The sequence below is a fragment of the Dendropsophus ebraccatus genome, unplaced genomic scaffold (genome assembly GCF_027789765.1).
Source record: "Dendropsophus ebraccatus isolate aDenEbr1 unplaced genomic scaffold, aDenEbr1.pat pat_scaffold_775_ctg1, whole genome shotgun sequence".
Lineage (NCBI taxonomy): Eukaryota > Metazoa > Chordata > Amphibia > Anura > Hylidae > Dendropsophus > Dendropsophus ebraccatus.
Window position 1 is genome coordinate 48,384 of NW_027210374.1, and position 25,246 is coordinate 73,629.

At 51.4% G+C, this 25,246-nt stretch overlaps 1 protein-coding gene across 1 annotated transcript; it reads right to left on the minus strand.

Moving 5' to 3' along the window:
• Positions 1 to 844: 844 nt before the first annotated feature.
• Positions 845 to 25,246, minus strand: LOC138779825 (arginine/serine-rich coiled-coil protein 2-like). The gene is made up of 7 exons (XM_069956642.1): positions 25,189 to 25,246; positions 23,177 to 23,253; positions 17,769 to 17,844; positions 16,418 to 16,494; positions 13,206 to 13,281; positions 9,480 to 9,771; positions 845 to 954 (listed from the first exon to the last, which is right to left on the minus strand). Exons 1-6 carry the CDS (start codon positions 25,237 to 25,239, stop codon positions 9,670 to 9,672), a joined length of 459 nt encoding a protein of 152 aa, XP_069812743.1. The 5' UTR covers positions 25,240 to 25,246; the 3' UTR covers positions 845 to 954; positions 9,480 to 9,669.

Genomic DNA, 25,246 nt, shown 5'->3' on the forward strand with positions numbered 1-25,246 from the left:
CAGTGCTGCTCTCTATCTTTTTTGCTATCTATCTATCTATCTATCTATCTATCTATCTAAATAACCAAAAAATAACCGCAGCACACAGGACTTCAGTGAAGAAAGTATATCTGTATTGGTGATTATTCCATACAAAACACACGGAAAAAAAAGCTTCAGTGAAGAAAGTATATCTGTATTGGTGATTATTCCATACAAAACACACGGAAAAAAAAGCGACGTTTCGACGTCTCAATGACGTCTTTCTCAAGCCAGTGAATACATTTCCAAGACAACATGTGATTTATATATCCTGTGCAAAGTAATTAGTGACGTGTTCATTCCACACACATGATATTCAAATTAGCTAACGTGAATACATAAAAGTTATAATAGGGGAACATCAAGTTCCATAGTGACAAAGTGGATCTATCTTATATCCCAATTCATATCAATAAACAAAATTATATAGAAATATACAACATGAAAAAACAGATCGGAGCAGTTGTGATTCACTCGTATGTCGTGATCAGCAGCATCAACCAGGAAATGAGTTCTTGAACCGCACGCCGTAGGTGGAACGCACGGCCATCTTAGATTATATCACCGGGGATGTAGCGTCCTGTTGCTAAGGAAACCCATGACGTCAAAGGTAAACATCAATAGAATGTAAGATAAATAATATTGTACCGTAAGTCCAACCTATTAACACAGTTGTCCGTGTTCCCGTATTATACGGTGGACAGAGCCCACGTAGACAGTATCCACCGTCTCTGATGACCCATTCGTGGGATGTCCGCGGCAATCTGTGGGGGCTTGACGGTATAGGTGCTTATTCAGACAATAAATGTCTCGTGAGTGTTAGCCAGGGTTCTTCATCTCCCGGGATGCTTTATAGGTGTTGATGCTGCAATCTCGCAACTACTGAGTTGTCACTATTTCTGCTCCGAGTGATAGGCTTTCAAATAATTTAATCTGTAATAACAAAGATATTTATGTTAGTATCAATATAATTCATATTAAATAATAAATATATACAAAATAATATTATCTGTTACAATGTATTCATTATACTCTGATGTGTCGGCAATCACGCTATTGGACAAGGCTGCATATTACGCATAGCATATCAGGCATAAACTCATATTATGTAAAAATTGATTTATTTAATGTAACAGTATTTAGGTAGGATTTTGAACTCCACATTCAATCCATGGGGTTTTAGGGAATTCAGCCGGAATATCCATTCCAATTCTCTACGTTTTAACATAGATATGCGATCACCCCCCCTCAATGGTTGGGGGATATGATCAATATACATTAATTTCAAATGGCTCTCTCTATGTCGTGCCTCTACAAAATGTTTGGAGACTGGGAGATCTAATTTTCCTTTGCGTATGGTATATCTGTGTTGTGTTATTCTTGTCTTGGCATCATAAGTGGTTTCCCCCACATATATTAGATTGCAAGGGCACCATAAGACGTAAATGATGTATTCAGTGTTACAATTAATGAATTTGTTAATTCTGTATGTTTTTCCAGTGCCCGGATGTACAAACACCTGTCCCCTCTGGACATGTCTGCAGTTAACGCAACTACCACACGGGAAACTGCCCACGGTGCGAGGACCTAAAAAGGTAAGTACAGTGTTGTTTATTTCTTGTGCCTGTCATTGGGGGACACAGCACCAGTGGGTATAGGCTACTGCCACTAGGAGGCGACACTAGACAGAAGAAGAAGTGACTCCGCCTGGCAGCCTATACCCCTCCTACAGACACCAGGCTAACCCAGTTTTAGTCTAGTGTCCGTATGAGGTAGACACAGGTGCCACGCACCTCTTTATTATTTTAGTTTTATTTCTTTTTCTTTCTTTCTAGGTTATCAGGGGGACCGTCGGCGTGGGCTGCCACACCAGACGTAGCCTCCCCCTGAGGGTGCACTGGAAGTTTTCACTTCCCATGCGCCGGTCACCCGTCCCCCATTGCCAGCTCCCTGCGCAGGATGCCGGTACCCCACCCAGGTGCGAGGTTACCGAGGGGGTGACCCTGCGAGCACCCGAAGACGCCGGACAGGTGAGTAGTCCTGTCCTTGGGGGGGGGGGGTCATCCTGGCTAGGGCAACCAGTAGCCTCTTGCCTGCTCTCCCTAGTCCCCATTGCCACAGTGCACACTTCCCTGCAGCGCAGCCCTCTCTCCTCTATCCCCTGTCCTACTGGACAGGTTGTCTCCTGATCCCCCTTCTCATCTCCCTCCTAGCCTGGGCTGATGCCCACCCCCTTTCATCCAGGAGCCACTGCAGCCCGCAGCGGCTTCATAAGGGACAGCTGGGGGATTGCTGGGCTCCTCTCTCCCTTTCCGGTCGCGTTTTCTGGCGCTCCGCGCCGCCGTCTCACTGCCGCCGGCCTGCCCCACAAATTTAGGCCCCGGCTTCTGCCGGAGCTAGGCCGCGTCGGCGCACGCTAGTGACGTCACTGGGGGCGGGGCGCCCGCCCGTTTTTCGGCTCCTCCCGCCACAGCCCTTTCTCCTATTGGCTACTCTGTAGCCCCCACCTTTTTCCTCCCTGCCCCCTCCCTTCCTCCTCTTGCCGGCAGCAGCTTCAGCTCGTGGCCTCCTGCTGTTATCTCTGCCAGTACAGCAGCCTCAGCTCCCTGTGCACAGCAGCAGTCTAGCATCCAGTGCAGCTATTCCAGCGTGCACCAGCTACAGCTTCCAGTGCAGTCGTTCCAGTGCAGCTCCAGCATCCAGTGCAGTCGTTCCAGTGCAGCTCCAGCATCCAGTGCGGCAGCAGCTCCAGCATCCAGTGCGGCAGCAGCTCCAGCATCCAGTGCAGCAGCAACTCCAGGGTCTGGTAGGCTCACCCAGTGGGTGATATTCCCCTCCTCCACTCCCCAGGCTAACAGCCCTAGCTACCATGTCTGGTCCCCGGGATGACCCCCCTAGGCAGCTCGCTCCCGCGGCTGTGGCGACACACTTTGCGTGTGCTCGTTGCAATAAGAAATTCCCCTGTGGTCAGCCTGGTTCCCTCTGCCTGCTATGCCTTAACCCTGGTGCCACTTCCCAGGAGGCCCCCCTCCAGGTCCTGATGTAGCTTCTCCTGAGTGGGCTAGATCCCTGTCCCAGGCGATCGGTGACCTCTCTAAGCTGTCGCAGGTCATGATCCATGCCATTGAGCGGTTTGCCCTCTCAGGCGCCTCCAGCAGCAGGACCCTCCAGGGTATCTCCTGACTCCCCTTCCAGAGGACGGTCTCATAAGAGACCTAGACTCTCTGTCTCACGGTCGCCCTCTAGGTGTTCCTCAGACCTTTCTCCTCCCAGATCCACTGCAGGCGGTTCCGCTTCCCAGCGACCCCTCTCCGCCACCTCGGGGGACCCCTCTGACTCTGCTTCAGAGTCTGACAGGGAGGATCAGCTGGCCTCTGCAGTGCAAGCCTTGATCCGTGCAGTGCGAGACACCTTACATATTGAGGAGGAGTCCTCTTCTACCTCCAAGAGTGAGGTTTCCTTCCGTCGCCAGAAGCGACAGCCATTGGTTTTTTCCCAGCTATAAGGATTTTGAGGACCTCCTAGCCAAGGAGTGGAATCACCCTGACCGGCGGATTCCATCCTCTAAGCGTGCCGAGGCTTTGTTTCCCTTCTCCCCTGACCTGGTCACTACATGGACAGTGCCCCCATCTGTGGATCCTCCAGTTTCTCGACTCTCCAAGTCAACTACTCTGCCTCTGGCAGATGGTGCTTCACTCACTGACCCGGTGGACAAGAAAATCGACGCTTTTTCGAAGTCTGTCTTTGTTGCAGCTGGTTCGGCCCTACGTCCTACCTTTGCTGCATCCTGGGTCAGCAAGGCTTGTTCCTCTTGGGCCAGGCAGTTAGTCCATGACCTCTCCCTGGACACCCCGCGTGAGGATCTCCTGTCTCTGGCCTCACAAATTCTACATGCGTCCAAATACTTGTGCGACGCTTCTCAGGAAGCTGCTCGTTTGTCTGCGCGGGCCCTGGCAAACTCTGTAGCCATCCGACGCTCTGTCTGGTTAAAATGCTGGTCAGCTGACGCCGCCTCCAAGAAGGCTCTGACTTCTCTTCCCTTTGCAGGAAACAGACTTTTTGGGGAGCGGCTGGATAAGATAATCTCGGACGCTACGGGGGGGAAGAGCTCCTTGCTTCCTCAAAACCGATCCCGGCGCCCTCAGCCTCCCAGGCGTTCCAGCCGTTTCCGCTCTTTTGAGCCTCCGGCACGTCGTCGCCCGGCTAAGGATACGCCTCCAGCTCCTTCTAGGAAGCCCTCCTTCAAACCCCGCCCCACCTGGCAGCCCCGTTCTCGCCCTTCTAAGGGTCCTGCACCCAAGTCTTCTTCCTGAGGGTCCTTCACCACTCGGGTCTCTCCCTCAAGTAGGGGGTCGTCTGCTCTCCTTCAAGGAGATTTGGCTCGCCCATGTGTCCGATGTGTGGGCTCGGGAGGTGGTGTCCTCAGGGTACAAAATCGAGTTTGTGTGCATTCCACCTCCTCGCTTTTTTCCATCAAATCTCCCACGCTCTTCGGCACGGCTTTCCGAGCTTTTTCGGGCGGTTCAGAATCTCCTAGCTCAAGGAGTTGTGGTCCCAGTTCCTCCCTCCGAGCACTTCCAGGGATTCTATTCCAATCTGTTCACAGTCCCCAAAAAGGACGGCTCGGTCCGTCCTATCCTGGATTTGAAACGGCTGAACAGGTTTGTTCGCCTTCGGCGGTTCCGCATGGAATCCTTGCGGTCGGTGGTCGCGTCTCTAGAGCAGGACGAATTTCTTGCTTCTATAGACATCCGCGACGCCTATCTGCATGTTCCCATCGCAGCCAGTCATCAACGTTTCCTACGTTTCGCCGTCGGTTCTGGACATTTCCAGTTCGTTGCCCTGCCCTTCGGGCTCGCCACGGCGCCTCGGGTCTTTACCAAGATCCTTGCACCTTTGATGGCTCTGCTTCGGTCAAAGGGGGTGGCTGTCCTGCCATACCTGGACGACCTTTTGGTAAAGGGCCGCTCCAAGCAGGACACTTTGTCCAGCCTCCAGATCACACTCGATCTCTTGACCAATTTCGGTTGGGTGATCAATTATCAAAAATCTTCCCTACTTCCCTCCCGCTCTATGGAGTTTCTCGGGATGCTATTCAACACCGAGATGGCCCGCGTCCTCCTTCCTCCAAACAAAGTTGCCTCCCTGCGCTCGGCAGTCTCTCTGCTCCGCTCGGGCGCCCCCTGTTCGATTCGCCTTTGCATGCGAGTCCTGGGCAAGATGGTCTCCTCTTTCGAGGCGATCCCCTTTGCTCAGTTTCATTCCGCCCTCTGCAGCAAGCGATTCTGTCGCAGTGGGACAGGTCCCCTCTGTCTCTCCACAAGAAGATCCTCCTGTCCCCTGCTGTTCGCAGGGAGCTTCTTTGGTGGTTGACGTCTCCGGTGGTCCTCCTCGGCCGCTCGTTCCTCCCCCTCAATTGGCTGGTCGTCTCTACGGATGCCAGCCTGTCCGGGTGGGGGGCTGTCTTCGGGAGCCACACAGCTCAGGGCTCTTGGTCGCCGACAGAGGCTCGGCTTCACATCAATATCCTGGAGCTCCGGGCCATCTTTCTCGCCCTGTCTCAGTGGACCGATCGCCTGAGGGGTTATCCGGTCCGTGTTCAGACCGACAACGTCACCGCCGTTGCCTATCTGAACCGTCAAGGCGGCACCAGGAGCCGCTCTGTCATGACCGAGGCCGCTCGCATTCTCCGTTGGGCGGAGCGGGTTGTTCCAGCTCTCTCGGCAGTCCACATTCCCGGGGTGGACAATTGGGGCGGCGGACTACCTCAGCCGCGAAAGACTGGATCAGGGCGAATGGGCTCTACATCCCGAGGTGTTTCTTCAAATCTGCCGGCGGTGGGGATCCCCAGATGTGGATCTCTTCGCCTCCAGGCTGAACCACAAACTCCCATCTATGTGACTCGAGCCCGGGATCCTTGCGCGTTCGCGGTCGACGCCTTGGTGACCCCATGGGAGCAGTTCTCCCTGGTTTACGCCTTTCCTCCTCTGCCCATTCTCCCACGAGTCCTGAAGCGCATCAAGGCACTCGGCGTTCCCGCCATTCTTGTCGCTCCAGACTGGCCGCGCCGGTCCTGGTACGCCGACGTAGTGCACCTCCTGGCCGACGCCCCCTGGCGCCTTCCCCTGCGGGCCGACCTCCTTTCACAAGGGCCAATATTCCACCCCAATTTACCTCAGCTGAGTTTGACGGCGTGGCTGTTGAGGCCGCGGTGTTGAGGTTTCGTGGGTTCTCGGAACCAGTCATCCAAACCATGCTTAAGGCCCGTAAGCCTCAGTCAGCTCGGGTCTACCATCGCGTGTGGAAGGCCTTCTTTTCTTGGTGCGAACAGAATAATTTTCACCCCTTGGTGTGTTCCACGCCCAAGATTCTTTCCTTTTTACAGTCCGGGCTGGATAAAGGCCTCAGTCATTCCACTTTGCGTTCGCAGATTTCCGCCCTGTCTGTTCTTTTTCAGCGGGCTCTAGCTTTCCGCCCCCAGGTGAAGACCTTTCTTCAGGGGGTGGTCCATTTGGCCCCTCCTTTTCGTCAGCCTTTAGAGCCCTGGGACCTTAATTTAGTCCTCGAGGTTCTGCAAGGTCCTCCCTTTGAGCCTCTTCGGGAGGTGTCTCTTTGTTTCCTTTCTTGGAAAGTCGCCTTCCTGGTGGCGGTTACCTCCATCCGTAGGGTGTCTGAACTGGCAGCGCTCTCTTGTCGCTCCCCTTATCTGGTCCTTCACAAGGACAAGGTGGTGCTTCGTCCTCTTCCTTCCTTCCTGCCGAAGGTCGTGTCTGCATTCCACCTTAATGAGGACATCATTCTCCCCTCTTTTTGCCCTGCGCCCTCCCATCCTAGGGAACGGTCCCTGCATTGTTTGGACCTTGTCCGGGCCATACGGATCTACTTGTCAGTCACTGCTTCCTTCCGCCGCTCGGATTCCTTGTTCGTGGTCCCGTCGGGTTCCGCGCAAGGGGCTGGCGGCTTCCAAGACCACCATTGGGCGTTGGATCAGGGCAGCCATCGCAGAGGCCTACCGCGTTCGTGGCAGGGCTCCTCCTTTTCGGGTCACCGCTCATTCTACTCGAGCTGTGGGGGCCTCTTGGGCGGTTCGCCATCAGGCCTCAGTGTCCCAGGTCTGCAAGGCCGCCACCTGGTCTTCAGTTCACACTTTTTCAAAGTTTTATCAGGTCCATATCCTGGCTTCCTCTGACGCCAGTCTGGGCCGCAAGGTTCTGCAGGCCGCCGTGCGTTAGGCAGGCCGCATGGGGATTGTAATCTTCTTTCCCCACCCTCTGGGACTGCTTTTGTACGTCCCACTGGTGCTGTGTCCCCCAATGACAGGCACAAGAAAAGAGGATTTTTTTGTACTCACCGTAAAATCCCTTTCTTGTGGCTTCATTGGGGGACACAGCTCCCACCCTGTTTGAGGTTGTGCTCCCGGGGCTTGTTCTGTTCTTGGGGTTTTTTCGTTCCCGGGACCAGCCTGGTTTTTTTTGCCTGTTTTTGTTACTACTTTCTACTGCTTGTGACTAAACTGAGTTAGCCTGGTGTCTGTAGGAGGGGTATAGGCTGCCAGGCGGAGTCACTTCTTCTTCTGTCTAGTGTCGCCTCCTAGTGGCAGTAGCCTATACCCACTGGTGCTGTGTCCCCCAATGAAGCCACAAGAAAGGGATTTTACGGTGAGTACAAAAAAATCCTCTTTTTAACATCGGTCTTCACCACTATATCTCTGATGTTCCTAGCTCTCTTATAGGACATCAACGGTCTATTCCTCAACGTAGAAATGTGAGGGTAGCTCTGTTCTATGATGTGCCAGTGTTTATTTATAATTTGGGAGATTTGTGGACTGAGTGAATTGTAAGTAGATACATATGGAATCCGTTGTTCACTGTGTCTCTGTCTTTGTGTAGTTAATAGTGTATCTCTATCCATAGGTTTAACTGCCTCAATATGTTGTTGTATTAGATTTCTAGGGTATCCCCTTGTCTGAAAATTACGAGCTAGCAACTCCACTGATTGATCCAATTTAGTGTCCTCTGATACTATACGCTTAGCTCTAAGAAACTGACTTTTGGGTAGACCACGAATCATCCTAAAAGGATGGTTAGATTCATATCTCAACAATGTGTTCTTATCTGTATTTTTCACAAATAAATCAGTTCCTAGTTTGTTTCCTATTTTATACACACGTGTGTCCAAAAAGGAAACCTCAGATGTTGAATGTGACATGGTGAATTGTATATCTCTGTCGATGGTGTTAAGGTATTTCCAAAAGTCCATCAATTGTGATTCAGTGCCCTTCCAAATGATGAAGACGTCATCTATGAATCTGAACCATCCCAGTAGATGCTGGGCATGGTCAGATCCATAGATGTACGTCTCCTCTAACTGTGCCACAAACAAATTTGCATAAGTAGGTGCTACTGGGCTACCCATCGCAGTACCTCTTTGTTGTAAATAATATTGTTTGTTAAAGAGAAAAAAATTATTCGTCAGAATCATATGTAGGAGTTCTAGCAAAAAATTTTGGCAGGGTGGTGTAAAAGTCGTGTTGTTAAGTACATGTCTAATCGCATCTAGACCTTTCTCAGTGGAGATGGAAGTATATAAACTCGCTATGTCTAAAGAAGCAAGAATGACAGATTCTGTGATCACAATGTCTTTGATTTTAAGTATAAAGTCTGAGGTGTCTCGTACATAAGATTTCATATTGGCCACGTGATCTTGTAGAATCTTATCTAAAAAGATGGATGCTTTGCTCAATACTGAACCCCTCCCTGAGACTATTGGTCTCCCTGGGGGATTCAGTAGATCTTTATGGATCTTTGGTAGAAGATACAATCTTGGGGTCTGAGGAAACTCAACCCAAAGAAATTGTCTTAATTTTTTGTCAATAATGTTATCTCTGTGTGCCTCATCAATTTTAATTTTCAGTTTTTGTTTTACAGAATTGGTTGGATCCCCAGTCAAGGGTAAGTATGTATTTGTGTCAGATAATTGTCGTTCTGCTTCTGTTATATATGTTGTTGTGTCCATCACCACTATTCCTCCCCCTTGTCAGCAGGTTTTATGGTTAGTGTATCATTCTTTATTAACTCCTTCAGAGCTAAATCCTCCTCCTTAGTCAGGTTTGGTTTCTTCAAGAAACCTTCTGGTGTTTGTCTTCTCAACTTGTTAATGTCTTGTCTTACTAAAGCCATATATGTTTCTAGCGCATGTGATGACGTGAGAGGAACAAAGTCACTTTTGTTAAATAAATTTAAATCATCTGCAGACAATTCACAGATAACAGTTTGTGTTTGCTCGGCAGATGAATTACTCATCATGTCACTCCAAATATTTAATTTGATACGCCTGAAAAAAAGAAATAAATTCAATTCTACCTCAAACCAGTCAGTGACAGTATCAGGACAGTATGATAACCCTTTACTTAATACTTTAAGTTGTTGATCAGTAAGTATAACAGAAGAGATATTTACCACAATATTGTCATCTGTTAAGTCCATTAAGTTGGTCTGTTGTCCTCCTTCTTCTTCTCTTTCTCTAGAAATCGTCGAGTCACCTGTGTACGGGATGTTTTCACAGATGTCGACTTTCCTGTATCTGCGTCGTCTTTTACCTCCCCGTCTTGTTGAACGCTTGACTTTGAGGGGAGACGCCTTCGTTGTCCTAAAAAAAGCTGCACTTGTGGTCGGTGAGTCCATGCTTTGGTTCACATTTGATCCTCTGTCTCGTCGCGGTTTTCTGTTTATAAATTGCTGCGTATTCCAACTGTAGATATTACCAGACAAATAATCTTTCTCATCTCTATGCCACTTGCTCTGTTTTATTTCTTCTGTGTCTTTACGTTGTTTAGATAAATATTCATTATGTTTAATCTTATATCTCCCATATTCATCGTCAGTCATTAAAGATTTTAACAGTATCTCCAGATCATCAATTCTCATATTCAAAGCATCCAAATCATTTTGTAGATAATCTAGATTTAACATAATGATGTCCAATGCGTATTCATTAGTGATTTTCTCAAATCTAGTCTTAAAGTCAATGTTAGATGTCAGTACAGTGGGTCTTAATTGTGTTCTCATCCCACGAGGTATTCTACGTGCTTTGTAATATTCCCCCAGGGTGTCAATATGCAATTCAAGTCCTATACGTTTTTTAGTCTCCATTTCATAATCCCTTTTAATGTTAGTTAATGTAGGAGCCTTTAAAAAGCTAGTGTCTCTATGCAGTCTGTCCAAAATTCGCTTTACCTCGACATCAGAGTATCTTGAACCGTGTGTATATGTTCTCGAGGAGGACGTGAAACCATCATTAGAAGGTAAATTGGTGCCAGCGTTGGGATCCATACGTATCAAAACACAAATACCGCAGCACTCAGTGAAGATTCCTGGCCCGGTGCCGTAGTTCACACCCTGATCCACAGGTGTCTATATAAATAACCAAAAAATAACCGCAGCACACAGGACTTCAGTGAAGAAAGTATATCTGTATTGGTGATTATTCCATACAAAACACACGGAAAAAAAAGGCAACTTTTTTTTCCGTGTGTTTTGTATGGAATAATCACCAATACAGATATACTTTCTTCACTGAAGTCCTGTGTGCTGCGGTTATTTTTTGGTTATTTATATAGACACCTGTGGATCAGGGTGTGAACTACGGCACCGGGCCAGGAATCTTCACTGAGTGCTGCGGTATTTGTGTTTTGATATCTATCTATCTATATATCTATCTCCTATCTATCTCTCTCCTATCTATCTCTCTATCTCCTATCTATCTATCTATCTATCTCACACTATCTATCTATCTATTATCTATCTATCTATCTATCTATCCATCTATTTTTTATATCTATATAGACCACCTCTTCATAGATGACCACCACTCTATACAGACCATTCCTCTATATATATATGGATATATATATCTGGCTGCTGTGTCTAGTCAGTGGTGTGGGTGGTTGTGTGTGTGTGTGTTGTCACTCCTCTCACAGTCCTCACTCCCCTCACTCCTCTCACAGTCCTCACTCCTCTCACAGTCCTCACTCCTCTCACAGTCCTCACTCCCCTCACTGTCCTCACCCCTCTCACTCCTCACTCCCCTCACAGTCCTCACTCCCCTCACTGTCCTCACCCCTCTCACTCCTCACTCCCCTCACTCCACACTCCCCTCACTCCTCTCACAGTCCTCACCCCTCTCACAGTCCTCACCCCTCTCACAGTCCTCACCCCTCTCACAGTCCTCACCCCTCTCACAGTCCTCACCCCTCTCACAGTCCTCACCCCTCTCACAGTCCTCACCCCTCTCACAGTCCTCACCCCTCTCACAGTCCTCACCCCTCTCACAGTCCTCACCCCTCTCACAGTCCTCACCCCTCTCACAGTCCTCACCCCTCTCACAGTCCTCACCCCTCTCACAGTCCTCACCCCTCTCACAGTCCTCACCCCTCTCACAGTCCTCACTCCTCTCACTCCTCTCACAGTCCTCACCCCTCTCACAGTCCTCACCCCTCTCACAGTCCTCACTCCTCTCTCACACAGTCCTCACTCCTCACTCCCCTCAGTCCTCACTCCTCTCACAGTCCTCACTCCCCTCAGTCCTCACTCCTCTCACAGTCCTCACTCCCCTCAGTCCTCACTCCCCTCACAGTCCTCACAGTCCTCACTCCTCTCACAGTCCTCACTCCTCTCACAGTCCTCACTCCTCTCACAGTCCTCACTCCCCTCAGTCCTCACTCCTCTCACAGTCCTCACTCCCCTCAGTCCTCACTCCCCTCACAGTCCTCACTCCTCTCACAGTCCTCACTCCTCTCACAGTCCTCACTCCTCTCACAGTCCTCACTCCTCTCACAGTCCTCACTCCTCTCACAGTCCTCACTCCTCTCACAGTCCTCACTCCCCTCTCACAGTCCTCACTCCCCTCTCACAGTCCCCACTCCCCTCTCACAGTCCTCACTCCTCTCAGTCCTCACTCCTCTCACAGTCCTCACACAGTCATCACTCCTCTCACAGTCCTCACTCCTCTCACAGTCCTCACTCCCCTCTCACAGTCCTCACTCCCCTCTCACAGTCCTCACTCCCCTCTCACAGTCCTCACTCCCCTCTCACAGTCCTCACTCCCCTCTCACAGTCCTCACTCCCCTCTCACAGTCCTTACTCCCCTCTCACAGTCCTCACTCCCCTCTCACAGACCTCACTCCCCTCACACAGTCATCACTCCCCTCTCACAGTCCTCTCAGTCCTCACACAGTCATCACTCCTCTCACAGTCCTCACTCCCCTCTCACAGTCCTCACTCCCCTCTCACAGTCCTCACTCCCCTCACACAGTCATCACTCCCCTCTCACAGTCCTCACTCCCCTCACACAGTCATCACTCCCCTCTCACAGTCCTCACTCCCCTCTCACAGTCCTCACTCCCCTCTCACAGTCCTCACTCCCCTCTCACAGTCATCACTCCCCTCTCACAGACCTCACTCCCCTCACACAGTCATCACTCCCCTCTCACAGTCCTCTCAGTCCTCACACAGTCATCACTCCTCTCACAGTCCTCACTCCCCTCACACAGTCCTCATTCTGTACCTGACAACTTCCAGAGCTGCTGCTGGACGTCTTCACAGTCCCGCCTGGCAGCCATAGACGGTGAGGATCCCTCCAGCTGCCGTCCTCCCTCCTCATACGTTTTGCAGCCAGTGAGGGAGAGGATGGGGAGGGGCCAGCAGCAGCAGCAGCGTGTAGGAGGAAGAAGCAGGAAGAAGATCCAGCATCCAGAAGCTCGGCATCCGACAGCTGAGCGGGCCCCTCAGGAGCAAGGGGCCCGCTATTCCCAGGTGCAGTTGCCCTCTTGGGGGCCACTACAGACATGTGTTAAGGCTGTCTGCAAAAGCAATAGCTTTTGCAGACAGCGTTAACTGTCTGAGACCTCAGTGGGCCCCTGCCTGAGTGGGCCCGGGGGCGACCGCCCCCTTGGCCCCCGCCTATTTTCGCTACTGCTGGTCACCCTATATCCCCCGGCCCCCACCTGAGACTGGTCACCATGTATCCCCCTAATGTCAGTGTTAACATATTAAGTGTCCATGGAAGATATAGGTCAATAAATAACATATATCTACATGGCCCAGGTACATATTATCTCACCTATGCAGGTCTAGACCAAGAGTCTAGCCTGATAGTTTTCAGTAATTAATAAATATATTAATTACCTTCCTGCGATTCTTCCATTCTTGCTTCTGATGGGAATGTTCGTCTCTGTGCGTGCTTCTTCTTCTCGTCGTCCACCTAAAGTAGAACAATATTCACAGGTGTGATAATATGTTCCTAGAATGGAGATCTTAATATGTAGGTAATACTCTAAGGACACTGCTCATATGACCCTGCTCTCTTGTGTCCCTACCCTTACCCAAGACTGGTCACCGTATATCCCACTGCCCCATCTCAGACTGGTCATTCTCTATTTCCCTGCCCTCACCCTAGACCAGTCACCCTATGTCCCCTTGACATTGCCCCAGACTGGCCACTCTGTATCCTCCTGCCCCATCCCAGAATGGCCTCCCTCTATCTCCCTGCGTACACCCTAGATTGGTCACCTTGTATCTCTATGTACCCCCCCCCCCCCAGACAGGTCACCCTGTATGATTCTGCCTCCACTGCAGATTAGTTACCCTATTTTCCCTGGCAACCACCCCAGACTGGTCATTCTGTATCCCCCTGCCCCCACCCTAGATTTGTCACCCTATATCCTGAGCTCTCTGATGAGTGCGCTGCCGGGGATAGGACGGGACACCCCCGGCAGCCGCACATCAGCCAGGGACAGACCAGGAGGCGAGAGGCTCGACAGGGGAGTAGATGGAAGGTGAGTTGTGTTTTTTTTTCTTTTGTTATCTTTTATGCACAGGGGGGAGAGGAGGGGGACCATATATAATGAGGGAAGAGGGGGCCAGATATAAGAGGGAAAGAGGGAAGAGTGAGCCAGCAATAAGGGGGAAGAGGGGGCCAGCTATAATGAGGGAAGAGGGAGCCAGCTATAATGAGGGAAGAGGGGGCCAGCTATAAGGAGAGGGGGGGAGAATAGGGAGGCAACCTATAAGGGAGGGGGGAGAGGGGGCCATCGATGGGGGAGAGGGGGCCATCTATAAGCGGGGGGAGGCGGGTCATCTAAAAGGGAGGGGGCCATCTATAAGGGAGGGGGGAGGGGGCCACCTATAAGGGAGGGGGGGAGGGGGCCACCTATAAGGGAGGGGGGGAGGGGGCCATCTATAAGCGGGATGAGGGGGGTCATCTAAAAGGGCGGGGGGCCATCGATAAGGGAGGGGGGAGGGGGGCCATCGATAAGGGAGGGGGGGAGGGGGGCCATCGATAAGGGAGGGGGGGAGGGGGGCCATCGATAAGGGAGGGGGAGGGGGCCATAAACAAGGGAGGGGGCCATCGATAAGGGAGGGGGAAGGGGGCCATCGATAAGGGAGGGGGGAGGGGCCATCGATAAGGGGGGGGAGGGGGCAATCAATAAGTGAGGGAGGGGGCCATTGATAAGGGAGGGGGGGCCATCGATAAGGGAGGGAGGGGGGGAACATCGATAAGGGAGGGAGGGAGGGGGCCATCGATAAGGGGGGGGCCATCGATAAGGGAGGGGGGAAAGGGCCATTGATAAGGGAGGGGGAAGGGGGCAATCAATAAGCGAGGGGCCATCAATAAGGGAGGGGGGGAGGGGGGTCATCGATAAGGGAGGGGGAGGGGGGCCATCGATGGGGGAGGGGGGCCATCGATAAGGGAGTGTGGCCATCGATAAGGGGGGGGGCCAACGATAAGGGAGGGGGCCATCGATAAGGGAGGGGGGCCATCGATAAGGGAGGGGGGCCATCGATAAGGGAGGGGGAGGGGGCCATCAACAAGGGAGGGGGCCATCGATGAGGGGGGGGAGGGGGGCCAACGATAAGGGAGGGGGGCCATCGATAAGGGAGGGGGAGGGGGCCATCGATAAGGGAGGGGGGCCATCGATAAGGGAGGGGGAAGGGGGCCATTGATAAGGGAGGGCGGAGGGGCCATCGATAAGGGGGGGGAGGGGGCCATCGATAAGGGAGGGAGCGAGGGGGCAATCGATAAGAGGGGGCATCGATAAGGGAGGGGGGTAAGGGGCAATTGATAAGGGAGGGGGGAGGGGGCAATCGATAAGGGAGGGGCCATCAATAAGGGAGGGGGAGGGGCCATCGATTAGGTAGGGGGGCATCTATAATGGGGTATAGGTAAGGGGGGAGAGGGCCATCTATAAGGGGACTACATAGGGGGAGAGGGGGCCCATAAGGGGACAACATAGGGGGAGAGGGGGCCTATAAGGAGGCTACATAGAAGGGGACATATACTATAGGGGGATCACATCGTGTCAGCCTACACACTAAATGGTGGCATAAAGGGGCCAATACAGATGTGCAGTTTGTATAGAGATGAGGATGGTCCCGGAGTAAGGAGCCTAATATGTTTGCCTGGCAGATTCTGTGGAGTTGTGGCTCGGAGAAGTTCTCATAATGGCGGATGGAGAAGAAAATGCAAACGACTCTGATCAGAGAAGATGTCCCTTGTAAGTTACTTGATGTAACTACACTGTAATGTATATAGTGTATAGAACCTGTGTAGAGCTAGGGCTACCTCTATATGACTGTATGAGGTGATAGTGATCTTTGTACAGTGGATTATTCAGTAGCAGCGGCGGTGTTAGTCAGTATGTGGTGGTAATATTTGTTACTTTTATCTGGTATTGTGTTTTATTGGTCTCGGTATACTGGATTTGGTCAGTAACAATATGGTGGCGATAGTAGTGGTTGGGGTGTGGCGGTAAAATTTTCTTCCTATATACTGGTATTACTGGTAATATTGGTCTCAGTGTACAGGATTTGGTCAGTAACAGTATGGCAGTAATATGTATGGTGATAATATTTTCTCTACATACATACACCAAAAGCATCACTAAGTCGTGAAAGGAATGGGGGGAGGGGCCTAAGGTGACCTCTTGCACCAGGGCATAGGAGACATTAGCTATCCCCCTGCCTGTATCCCTCTGCACCCACCCTCGACTGGTCACCCTGTGTCCCACCGTCCATAACTTAGACTGGTCACTTTGTAATCTCGTACCCCCACCTCAGACTTGTCACCCTGTATCCTCCTGTCCCCACTGCAGACTGGTCACCCTGTACCCCCCTGCCCCCACTGCAGACTGGTCACCCTGTACCCCCCTGCCCCCACCCGAGACTGGACACCCTATATCCCCCTAATGTCAGTGTTAACATATTAAGTGTCCATGGAAGATATAGGTCAATAAAAAACATATATCTACATGGCCCAGGTACATATTATCACACCTATGCAGGTCTAGACCAAAAGTCTAGCCTGATAGTTATCAGTAATTAATAATTATATTAATTACCTGTTCTGCGATTCTTCCATTTCGGCTTCTAATCGGAATGTTCGTCTCCTTGCGTGTTTATTCTTTTCGTCGTCCAACTAAAGTAGAATAAAAATCATAGGTGTGATAATATGTTCCTAGAATGGAGATCTTAATATGTAGGTAATACTCTAAGGACACTGCTCATATGACCCTGCTCTCTTGTGTCTCTACCTTTACCCAAGACTGGACACCCTATATCCCCCTGCCCCCACCCCAGACTGGTCATTCTCTATTCCCCTGCCCTCACCCTAGACCGGTCACCTTATATGCCTATGGGCTGCCCGGACGATCTAGCGATCACCCGGGCAGCCCCGCCGCAGCTCTACGCCGCCCCTCCCGCACTCACCCGCTCTCTGTAGCCGCGCTGAAAAGCGGCGGCAGCGAGCGGGGAACGGGGAGCAAACGAGCGCTGAGAGCGCACGTTTGCTCCTCTGACGACCAGTGGAATAGGGGCATAAGACGGGTCATCCTGTATGCTCCTGCCCTCACCCTAGATAAGTCACCCTGTATCCTCCTGCCCCCACCCTGGACTAGTCACCCAATATCCCTTTGACCCAACCACAGACTGGTCTGCTTCTATCCCCCTAACGAAGCCCAGACTTGTCACCTTGTATCCCCCTGCCCCCACCCAAAACTGGTCACCCTGTACGCCCCTAATGTCAATGTTAACATATTAAATGTTTATGGAAGATATAGGTAAAGAAAAAAAATATATTTACATGGCCCAAAAACATATCAACACACCTATGCTCCTGCCCCCACCCCCGACTAGTCAACCTATATCCCCTTGCAATCACCCAAGACTGGTCATTCTATATTCCCCTGCCCCAATTCTAGACTTGTTTCCCTAAATTCCTTTGCCTTCACCCAAGCCTGGTCACCCTGTATCCTCCTACCCCACACCTGTACGGATCACCCTGCATCCCCCTGCCAGCACCAAAAACTGCTCACCCTATATTCCTTTGACCCAACCCCAGACTGGTCTGCTTCTATCCCCCTACCCCAGCCCAGACTGGTCACCCTGTGTCTCATGGCCCACACCACAGACTGGTCACCCTGTAATCCTGTGCCCCCACCCCCAGATTGGTTTCCCTGTATCCTACTGCTCCCACTCCAGACTGGTCACCCTATATTCCCCTCCCCCCACCTGAGACTGGACACCCTATATCCCCCTAATGTCAGTGTTAACATATTAAGTGTCCATGGAAGATATAGGTCAATAAAAAAAACATATATCTACATGGCCCAGGTACATATTATCACACCTATGCAGGTCTAGACCAAGAGTCTAGCCTGATAGTTATCAGTAATTAATAAATATATTAATTACCTTCCTGCGATTCTTCCATTCTTGCTTCTGATGGGAATGTTCGTCTTCGTGCGTGCTTTTTCTTCTCGTCGTCCACCTAAAGTAGAAAAAGATTCACAGGTGTGATAATATGTTCCTAGAATGGAGATCTTAATATGTAGGTAATACTCTAAGGACACTGCTCATATGACCCTGCTCTCTTGTGTCCCTACCCTTACCCAAGACTGGTCACCGTATATCCCACTGCCCCATCTCAGACTGGTCATTCTCTATTTCCCTGCCCTCACCCTAGACCAGTCGCCCTATATCCTCTTGACATTGCCCCAGACTGGCCACTCTGTATCCTCCTGCCCCATCCCAGAAGGGCCTCCCTCTATCTCCCTGTGTACACCCTAGATTGGTCACCTTGTATCTCTATGTACCCCCCCCCCCCCCCAGACGGGTCACCCTGTATGATTCTGCCTCCACTGCAGATTAGTTACCCTATTTTTCCCGGCAACCACCCCAGACTGGTCATTCTGTATCCCCCTGCCCCCAAACTAGACTTGTCACCCTATATCCTGTGCTCTCTGATGAGTGCGCTGCCGGGGATAGGACGAGACACCCCCGGCAGCCGCACATCAGCCAGGGACAGAACAGGAGAAGAGAGGCTCAACGGGGGAGTCATCTAAAAGGGCGGGGGACCATCGATAAGGGAGGGGGGGAGGGGGGCCATCGATAAGGGAGGGGGGCCATCGATAAGGGAGGGGGAGGGGGCCTTAAACAAGGGAGGGGCCATCGATAAGGGAGGGGGAAGGTGGCCATCGATAAGGGAGGGGCCATCGATAAGGGGGGGAGAGGGCAATCGATAAGGGAGGGAGGGGGCCATCGATAAGGGATGGGGGGGCAATCGATAAGGGGGGGCCATCGATAAGGGAGGGGGGAAGGGGCCATTGATAAGGGAGGGGGAAGGGGGCAACCATAAGGGAGGGGCCATCAATAAGGGAGGGGGGAAGGAGGGCCATCGATAAGGGAGTGGGGCCATCGATAAGGGAGGGGGGGGAGGGGGGCCATCGATAAGGGAGGGGGAACATCGATAAGGGAGGGGGGCCATCAATAAGGGAGGGCGGCCATCGATAAGGGAGGGGGGAGGGGGCCATTTGATAAGGGAGGAGGGAGGGGCCATCGATAAGGGGGGGGGCATCGATAAGGGGGGGGGAGGGGGCCATCGATAAGGGAGGGAGGGAGGGGGCCATCGATAAGGGAGGGAGGGGGCCATCGATAAGGGAGGGAGGGGGCCATCGATAAGGGAGGGGGCCATCGATAAGGGGGGGGCATCGATAAGGGAGGGGGGTAAGAGGCCATTGATAAGGGAGGGGGAGGGGCAATCAATAAGGGAGGGGCCATCAATAAGGGAGGGGGGAGGGGGGCCATCTATAATGGGGTATAAGTAAGGGGGGAGAGGGGGCCATCTATAAGGGGACTACATAGGGGGAGAGGGGGCCCATAAGGGGACAACACAGGGGGGAGAGGGGCCTATAAGGAGGCTCATAGAAGGGGACATATACTATAGGGGGATCACATCGTGTCAGCCTACACACTAAATGGTGGCATAAAGGGGGCCAATACAGATGTGCAGTTTGTATAGAGATGAGGATGGTCCGGAGTAAGGAGCCTAATATGTTTGCCTGGCAGATTCTGTGGAGTTGTGGCTCGGAGAAGTTCTCATAATGGCAGATGGAGAAGAAAATGCAAACGACTCTGATCAGAGAAGATGTCCCTTGTAAGTTACTTGATGTAACTACACTGTAATGTATATAGTGTATAGAACCTGTGTAGAGCTAGGGCTACCTCTATATGACTGTATGAGGTGATAGTGATCTTTGTACAGTGGATTATTCAGTAGCAGCGGCGGTGTTAGTCAGTATGTGGTGGTAATATTTGTTACTTTTATCTGGTATTGTGTTTTATTGGTCTCGGTATACTGGATTTGGTCAGTAACAATATGGCGGAGATGGTAGTGGTTGGGTGTGTGGGCGGTAAAATTTTCTTCCTATATACTGGTATTACTGGTAATATTGGTCTCAGTTGTACAGGATTTGGTCAGTAACAGTATGGCAGTAATATGTATGGTGATAATATTTTCTCTTCATATATATATATATATCTATATATATATATATACTATACATACATACATACACCAAAAGCATCACTTAGTCGTGGAAAGGAATGGGGGGGGGCCCAAGGTGACCTCTTGGCACCTGGCAATAGGAGACATTAGCTATCCCCCTGCCTGTATCCTCTGCACCCACCCTCGACTGGTCACCCTGTGTCCCACCGTCCACAACTTAGACTGGTCACTTTGTAATTCTCGTACCCCACCTCAGACTTGTCACCCTGTATCTCCTGTCCCCACTGCAGACTGGTCACTCTGTACCCCCCTGCCCCCACTGCAGACTGGTCACCCTGTACCCCCCTGCCCCCACCCCAGACTGGACACCCTATATCCCCTAATGTCAGGGTTAACAAATTAAGTGTACATGGAAGATATAGGTCAATAAAAAACATATATATACATGGCCCAGGTACATATTATCACACCTATGCAGGTCTAGACAAAAAGTCTAGCCTGATAGTTATCAGTAATTAATAATTATATTAATTACCTGTTCTGCGATTCTTCCACCCTAGATTGGTCACCTTGTATCTCTATGTACCCCCCCCCCCCTCCCAACAGGTCACCCTGTATGATTCTGCCTCCACTGCAGATTAGTTACCCTATTTCCCTCGGCAACCACCCCAGACTGGTCATTCTGTATCCCCTGCCCCCACCCTAGATTTGTCACCCTATATCCTGAGCTCTCTGATGGTGCGCTGCCGGGGATAGGACGGTACACCCCCGGCAGCCGCACATCGCCAGTGACAGACCAAGAGGCGAGAGGCTCGACAGGGGAGTAGATGGAAGTGAGTTGTGTTTTTTTTTTCTTTTGTATCTTTTATGCACGGGGGGAGAGGATGGGGGCCATATATAATGAGGGAATAGGGGCCCAATATAAGAGGGAAGAGGAAGAGTGAGCCAGCAATAAGGGGAAGAGGGGGCCAGCTAAATGAGGGAAGGGGAGCCAGCTATAGATGAGTGGAAGAGGGGCCAGCTATAAGGAGAGGGGGAGAATAGGAGGCAACCTATAATGGAGGGGGAGAGGGGGCCATCGATGGGAGAGGGGCCATCTATAAGCGGGGGGAGTGGGTCATCTAAAAGGAGGGTGCCATCTATAAGTGAGGGGGGAGGGGCCGACCACCTATAAGGGAGGGGAGGGGGGGGGTCCATCTATAAGTGGGATGAGGGGGGTCATCTAAAAAGGTCGGGGGCCATTGATAAGGAAGGGGGGGGCCATCGATAAGGTAGGGGGCCCATACACAAGGGAGGGGGCCATCAATAAAGGGAGGGGCAAGGGGGCCATCGTAAGGGAGGGGAGAGGGCCATTGATAAGTGGGGAGGAGGGATGCAATCGATAAGGGAGGGAGGGGGCCACGATAGGAGGGGTCCCATTGATAAGGGAGGAGGGAGGGGGCCATCGATATAAGGGGGGGGCGTCGATAAGTGAGGGGGAAGGGGCCATTGATAAGGGAGGGGAAGGGGCAATCAATAAGCGAGGGGCCAACATCAAAAAGGAGGGGGGCCATCGATAAGGGAGGGGAAGGGGGCCATCGATAAGGGGAGGGCCATCGATAAGGGAGGGGGGCCAACATAAAGGGGGGGGTCATCGATAAGGGAGGGGGAGGGGGGCCATCGATAAAGGGAGGGGGGCCATCGATAAGGGAGGGGGAGGGGGCCCATCAACAAGGGAGGGGGCCTTTTGATAAGGGAGGGGGGCCACGATATGGGAGGGGGGGAGGGGGGCCCACGATAAGGGAGGGGGGCCATCGATAAGGGAGGGGGAGGGGGGCCATCGATAAAGGAGGGGGGCCATCGATAAGGGAGGGTTAAGGGGGCCATTTGATAAAAGAGGGGGAGGGGCCATCGATAAGGGGGGGGAGGGGCCATCGATAAGGGAGGGGGGGAGGGGCCATCAATAAGGGAGGGGGGAAGGGGGCCATCGATAAGGGAGGGGGGGAGGGGGGCATCGATAAGGGAGGGGGGTAAGGGGCAATTGATAAGGGAGGGGGTAATCGATAAGGGAAGGGCATCAATAAGGGAGGGGGAAGGGCCTCTCGATTAGGGAGGGGGGCACTATAATGGGGTATAGGTAAGGGGGGAGAGGGACATCTATAAGGGGACTACATAGGGGGGAGGGGGCCCATAAGGGGACAACATAGGGGGAGAGGGGCCTATAAGGAGGCTACATAGAAGGGGACATATACTATAGGGGATCACATCGTGTCAGCCTACACACTAAATGGTGGCATAAAGGGGCCAATACAGATGTGCAGTTTGTATAGATGAGGATGGTCCCGGAGTAAGGAGCCTAATATGTTTGCCTGGCAGATTCTGTGGAGTTGTGGCTCGGAGAAGTTCTCATAATGGCAGATGGAGAAGAAAATGCAAACGACTCTGATCAGAGAAGATGTCCCTTGTAAGTTACTTGATGTAACTACACTGTAATGTATATAGTGTATAGAACCTGTGTAGAGCTAGGGCTACCTCTATATGACTGTATGAGGTGATAGTGATCTTTGTACAGTGGATTATTCAGTAGCAGCGGCGGTGTTAGTCAGTATGTGGTGGTAATATTTGTTACTTTTATCTGGTATTGTGTTTTATTGGTCTCGGTATACTGGATTTGGTCAGTAACAATATGGCGGAGATGGTAGTGGTTGGGGTGTGGCGGTAAAATTTTCTTCCTATATACTGGTATTACTGGTAATATTGGTCTCAGTGTACAGGATTTGGTCAGTAACAGTATGGCAGTATATGTATGGTGATAATATTTTCTCTTCATATATATATATATATATAATATATACATACATACATACATACACCAAAAGCATCACTTAGTCGTGAAAGGAATGGGGGGGGGCCCAAGGTGACCTCTTGCACCTGGCATAGGAGACATTAGCTATCCCCCTGCCTGTATCCCTCTGCACCCACCCTCGACTGGTCACCCTGTGTCCCACCGTCCACAACTTAGACTGGTCACTTTGTAATCTCGTACCCCACCTCAGACTTGTCACCCTGTATCCTCCTGTCCCCACTGCAGACTGGTCACTCTGTACCCCCCTGCCCCCACTGCAGACTGGTCACCCTGTACCCCCCTGCCCCCACCCGAGACTGGACACCCTATATCCCCCTAATGTCAGTGTTAACATATTAAGTGTCCATGGAAGATATAGGTCAATAAAAAACATATATCTACATGGCCCAGGTACATATTATCACACCTATGCAGGTCTAGACAAAAAGTCTAGCCTGATAGTTATCAGTAATTAATAATTATATTAATTACCTGTTCTGCGATTCTTCCATTTCTGCTTCTGATCGGAATGTTCGTCTCCTTGCGTGTTTATTCTTTTCGTCGTCCACCTAAAGTAGAATAAAAATCATAGGTGTGATAATATGTTCCTAGAATGGAGATCTTAATATGTAGGTAATACTCTAAGGACACTGCTCATATGACCCTGCTCTCTTGTGTCTCTACCTTTACCCAAGACTGGACACCCTATATCCCCCTGCCCCCACCCCAGACTGGTCATTCTCTATTCCCCTGCCCTCACCCTAGACCGGTCACCTTATATGCCTTTGACCCTGCCTCAGAGTGGCCACTCTTTATCCTCTTACCCCCATCCCAGACTGGTCTCCCTCTAGCCCCCTGTCTCCACCTTAGAAGGGTCACCCTGTATCCTCCTGCCCCCAACAAAAACTGGTCAACCTGTATCCCCCTGCCACCACCCTAGACTTGTCACCGTGAGTCACCTTGCCTCCACTGGTCACCCTGTATCCTTCTGCCCCAAACCCAAACTGGTCACCCTGTATCCTCGTGCCTTCACCCTAGACTGGTCACCCTGTATCCTCCCGCCCCAAACCAACACCCCGCAGTGGTCACTCTTCATCGCCTTTCCGCCACCCCTGACTGGTAACCCTGTATATCTCTAGCCTCAACTAAGACGGGTCATCCTGTATGCTCCTGCCCTCACCCTAGATAAGTCACCCTGTATCCTCCTGCCCCCACCCTGGACTAGTCACCCAATATCCCTTTGACCCAACCCCAGACTGGTCAGCTTCTATCCCCCTACCGAAGCCCAGACTTGTCACCTTGTATCCCAGTGACCACACCCTAGACCCGTCACTGTGTCTCATGGCCCACACCACAGACTGGTCACCCTGTCACCTATGCTCCTGCCCCCACCCCCGACTAGTCAACCTGTATCCCCCTGCAATCACCCAAGACTGGTCATTCTATTTTCCCCTGCCCCAATTCTAGACTTGTTTCCCTAAATTCCTTTGCCTTCACCCAAGACTGGTCACCCTGTATCCTCCTACCCCACACCTGTACGGATCACCCTGTATCCCCCTGCCCGCACCAAAACTGCTCACCCAATATCCCTTTGACCCAACCCCAGACTGGTCTGCTTCTATCCCCCTACCGAAGCCCAGACTTGTCACCTTGTATCCCAGTGCCCACACTCTAGACCCGTCACTGTGTCTCATGGCCCACACCACAGACTGGTCACCCTGTAATCCTGTACCGCCACCCCCAAATTGGTTTCCCTGTATTCCCCTGCCCCCATTCCAGACTGGCCACCCTGTATCCCCCTGCCCCCACCCAAAACTGGTCACCCTGTACGCCCCTAATGTCAATGTTAACATATTAAATGTCTATGAAGATATAGGTCAAGAAAAAAAATATATTTAGATGGCCCAAAAACATATCACCACACCTATGCTCCTGCCCCCACCCCGACTAGTCAACCTATATCCCCTTGCAATCACCCAAGACTGGTCATTCTATATTCCCCTGCCCCAATTCTAGACTTGTTTCCCTAAATTCCTTTGCCTTCACCCAAGACTGGTCACCCTGTATCCTCCTACCCCACACCTGTACGGATCACCCTGTATCCCCCTGCCCGCACCAAAAACTGCTCACCCTATATTCCTTTGACCCAACCCCAGACTGGTCTGCTTCTATCCCCCTACCCCAGCCCAGACTGGTCACCCTGTGTCTCATGGCCCACACCACAGACTGGTCACCCTGTAATCCTGTGCCCCCACCCCCAGATCGGTTTCCCTGTATCCTACTGCTCCCACTCCAGACTGGTCACCCTATATCCCCCGGCCCCCACCTGAGACTGGTCACCATGTATCCCCCTAATGTCAGTGTTAACATATTAAGTGTCCATGGTAGATATAGGTCAATAAATAACATATATTTACATGGCCCAGGAACATATCACACCTATGCAGGTCTAGACCAAGAGTCTAGCCTGATAGTTATCAGTAATTAATAAATATATTAATTACCTTCCTGCGATTCTTCCATTGATCCTGATGGGAATGTTCGTCTCCGTGCATGTTCTTT

Excerpts from the sequence above, each read along its gene's own strand:
- LOC138779825 (XM_069956642.1), bottom strand. The coding sequence starts at position 25,239 with ATGCACGGAGACGAACATTCCCATCAGGATCAATGGAAGAATCGCAGG. Across the intron at positions 17,845-23,176 it reads ATGGAAGAATCGCAGAACAG|GTGGACGACGAGAAGAAAAA; the intron begins GTAATTAATATA and ends TTTCTACTTTAG. Across the intron at positions 13,282-16,417 it reads ATGGAAGAATCGCAGAACAG|GTGGACGACGAGAAGAAGAA; the intron begins GTAATTAATATA and ends GTTCTACTTTAG.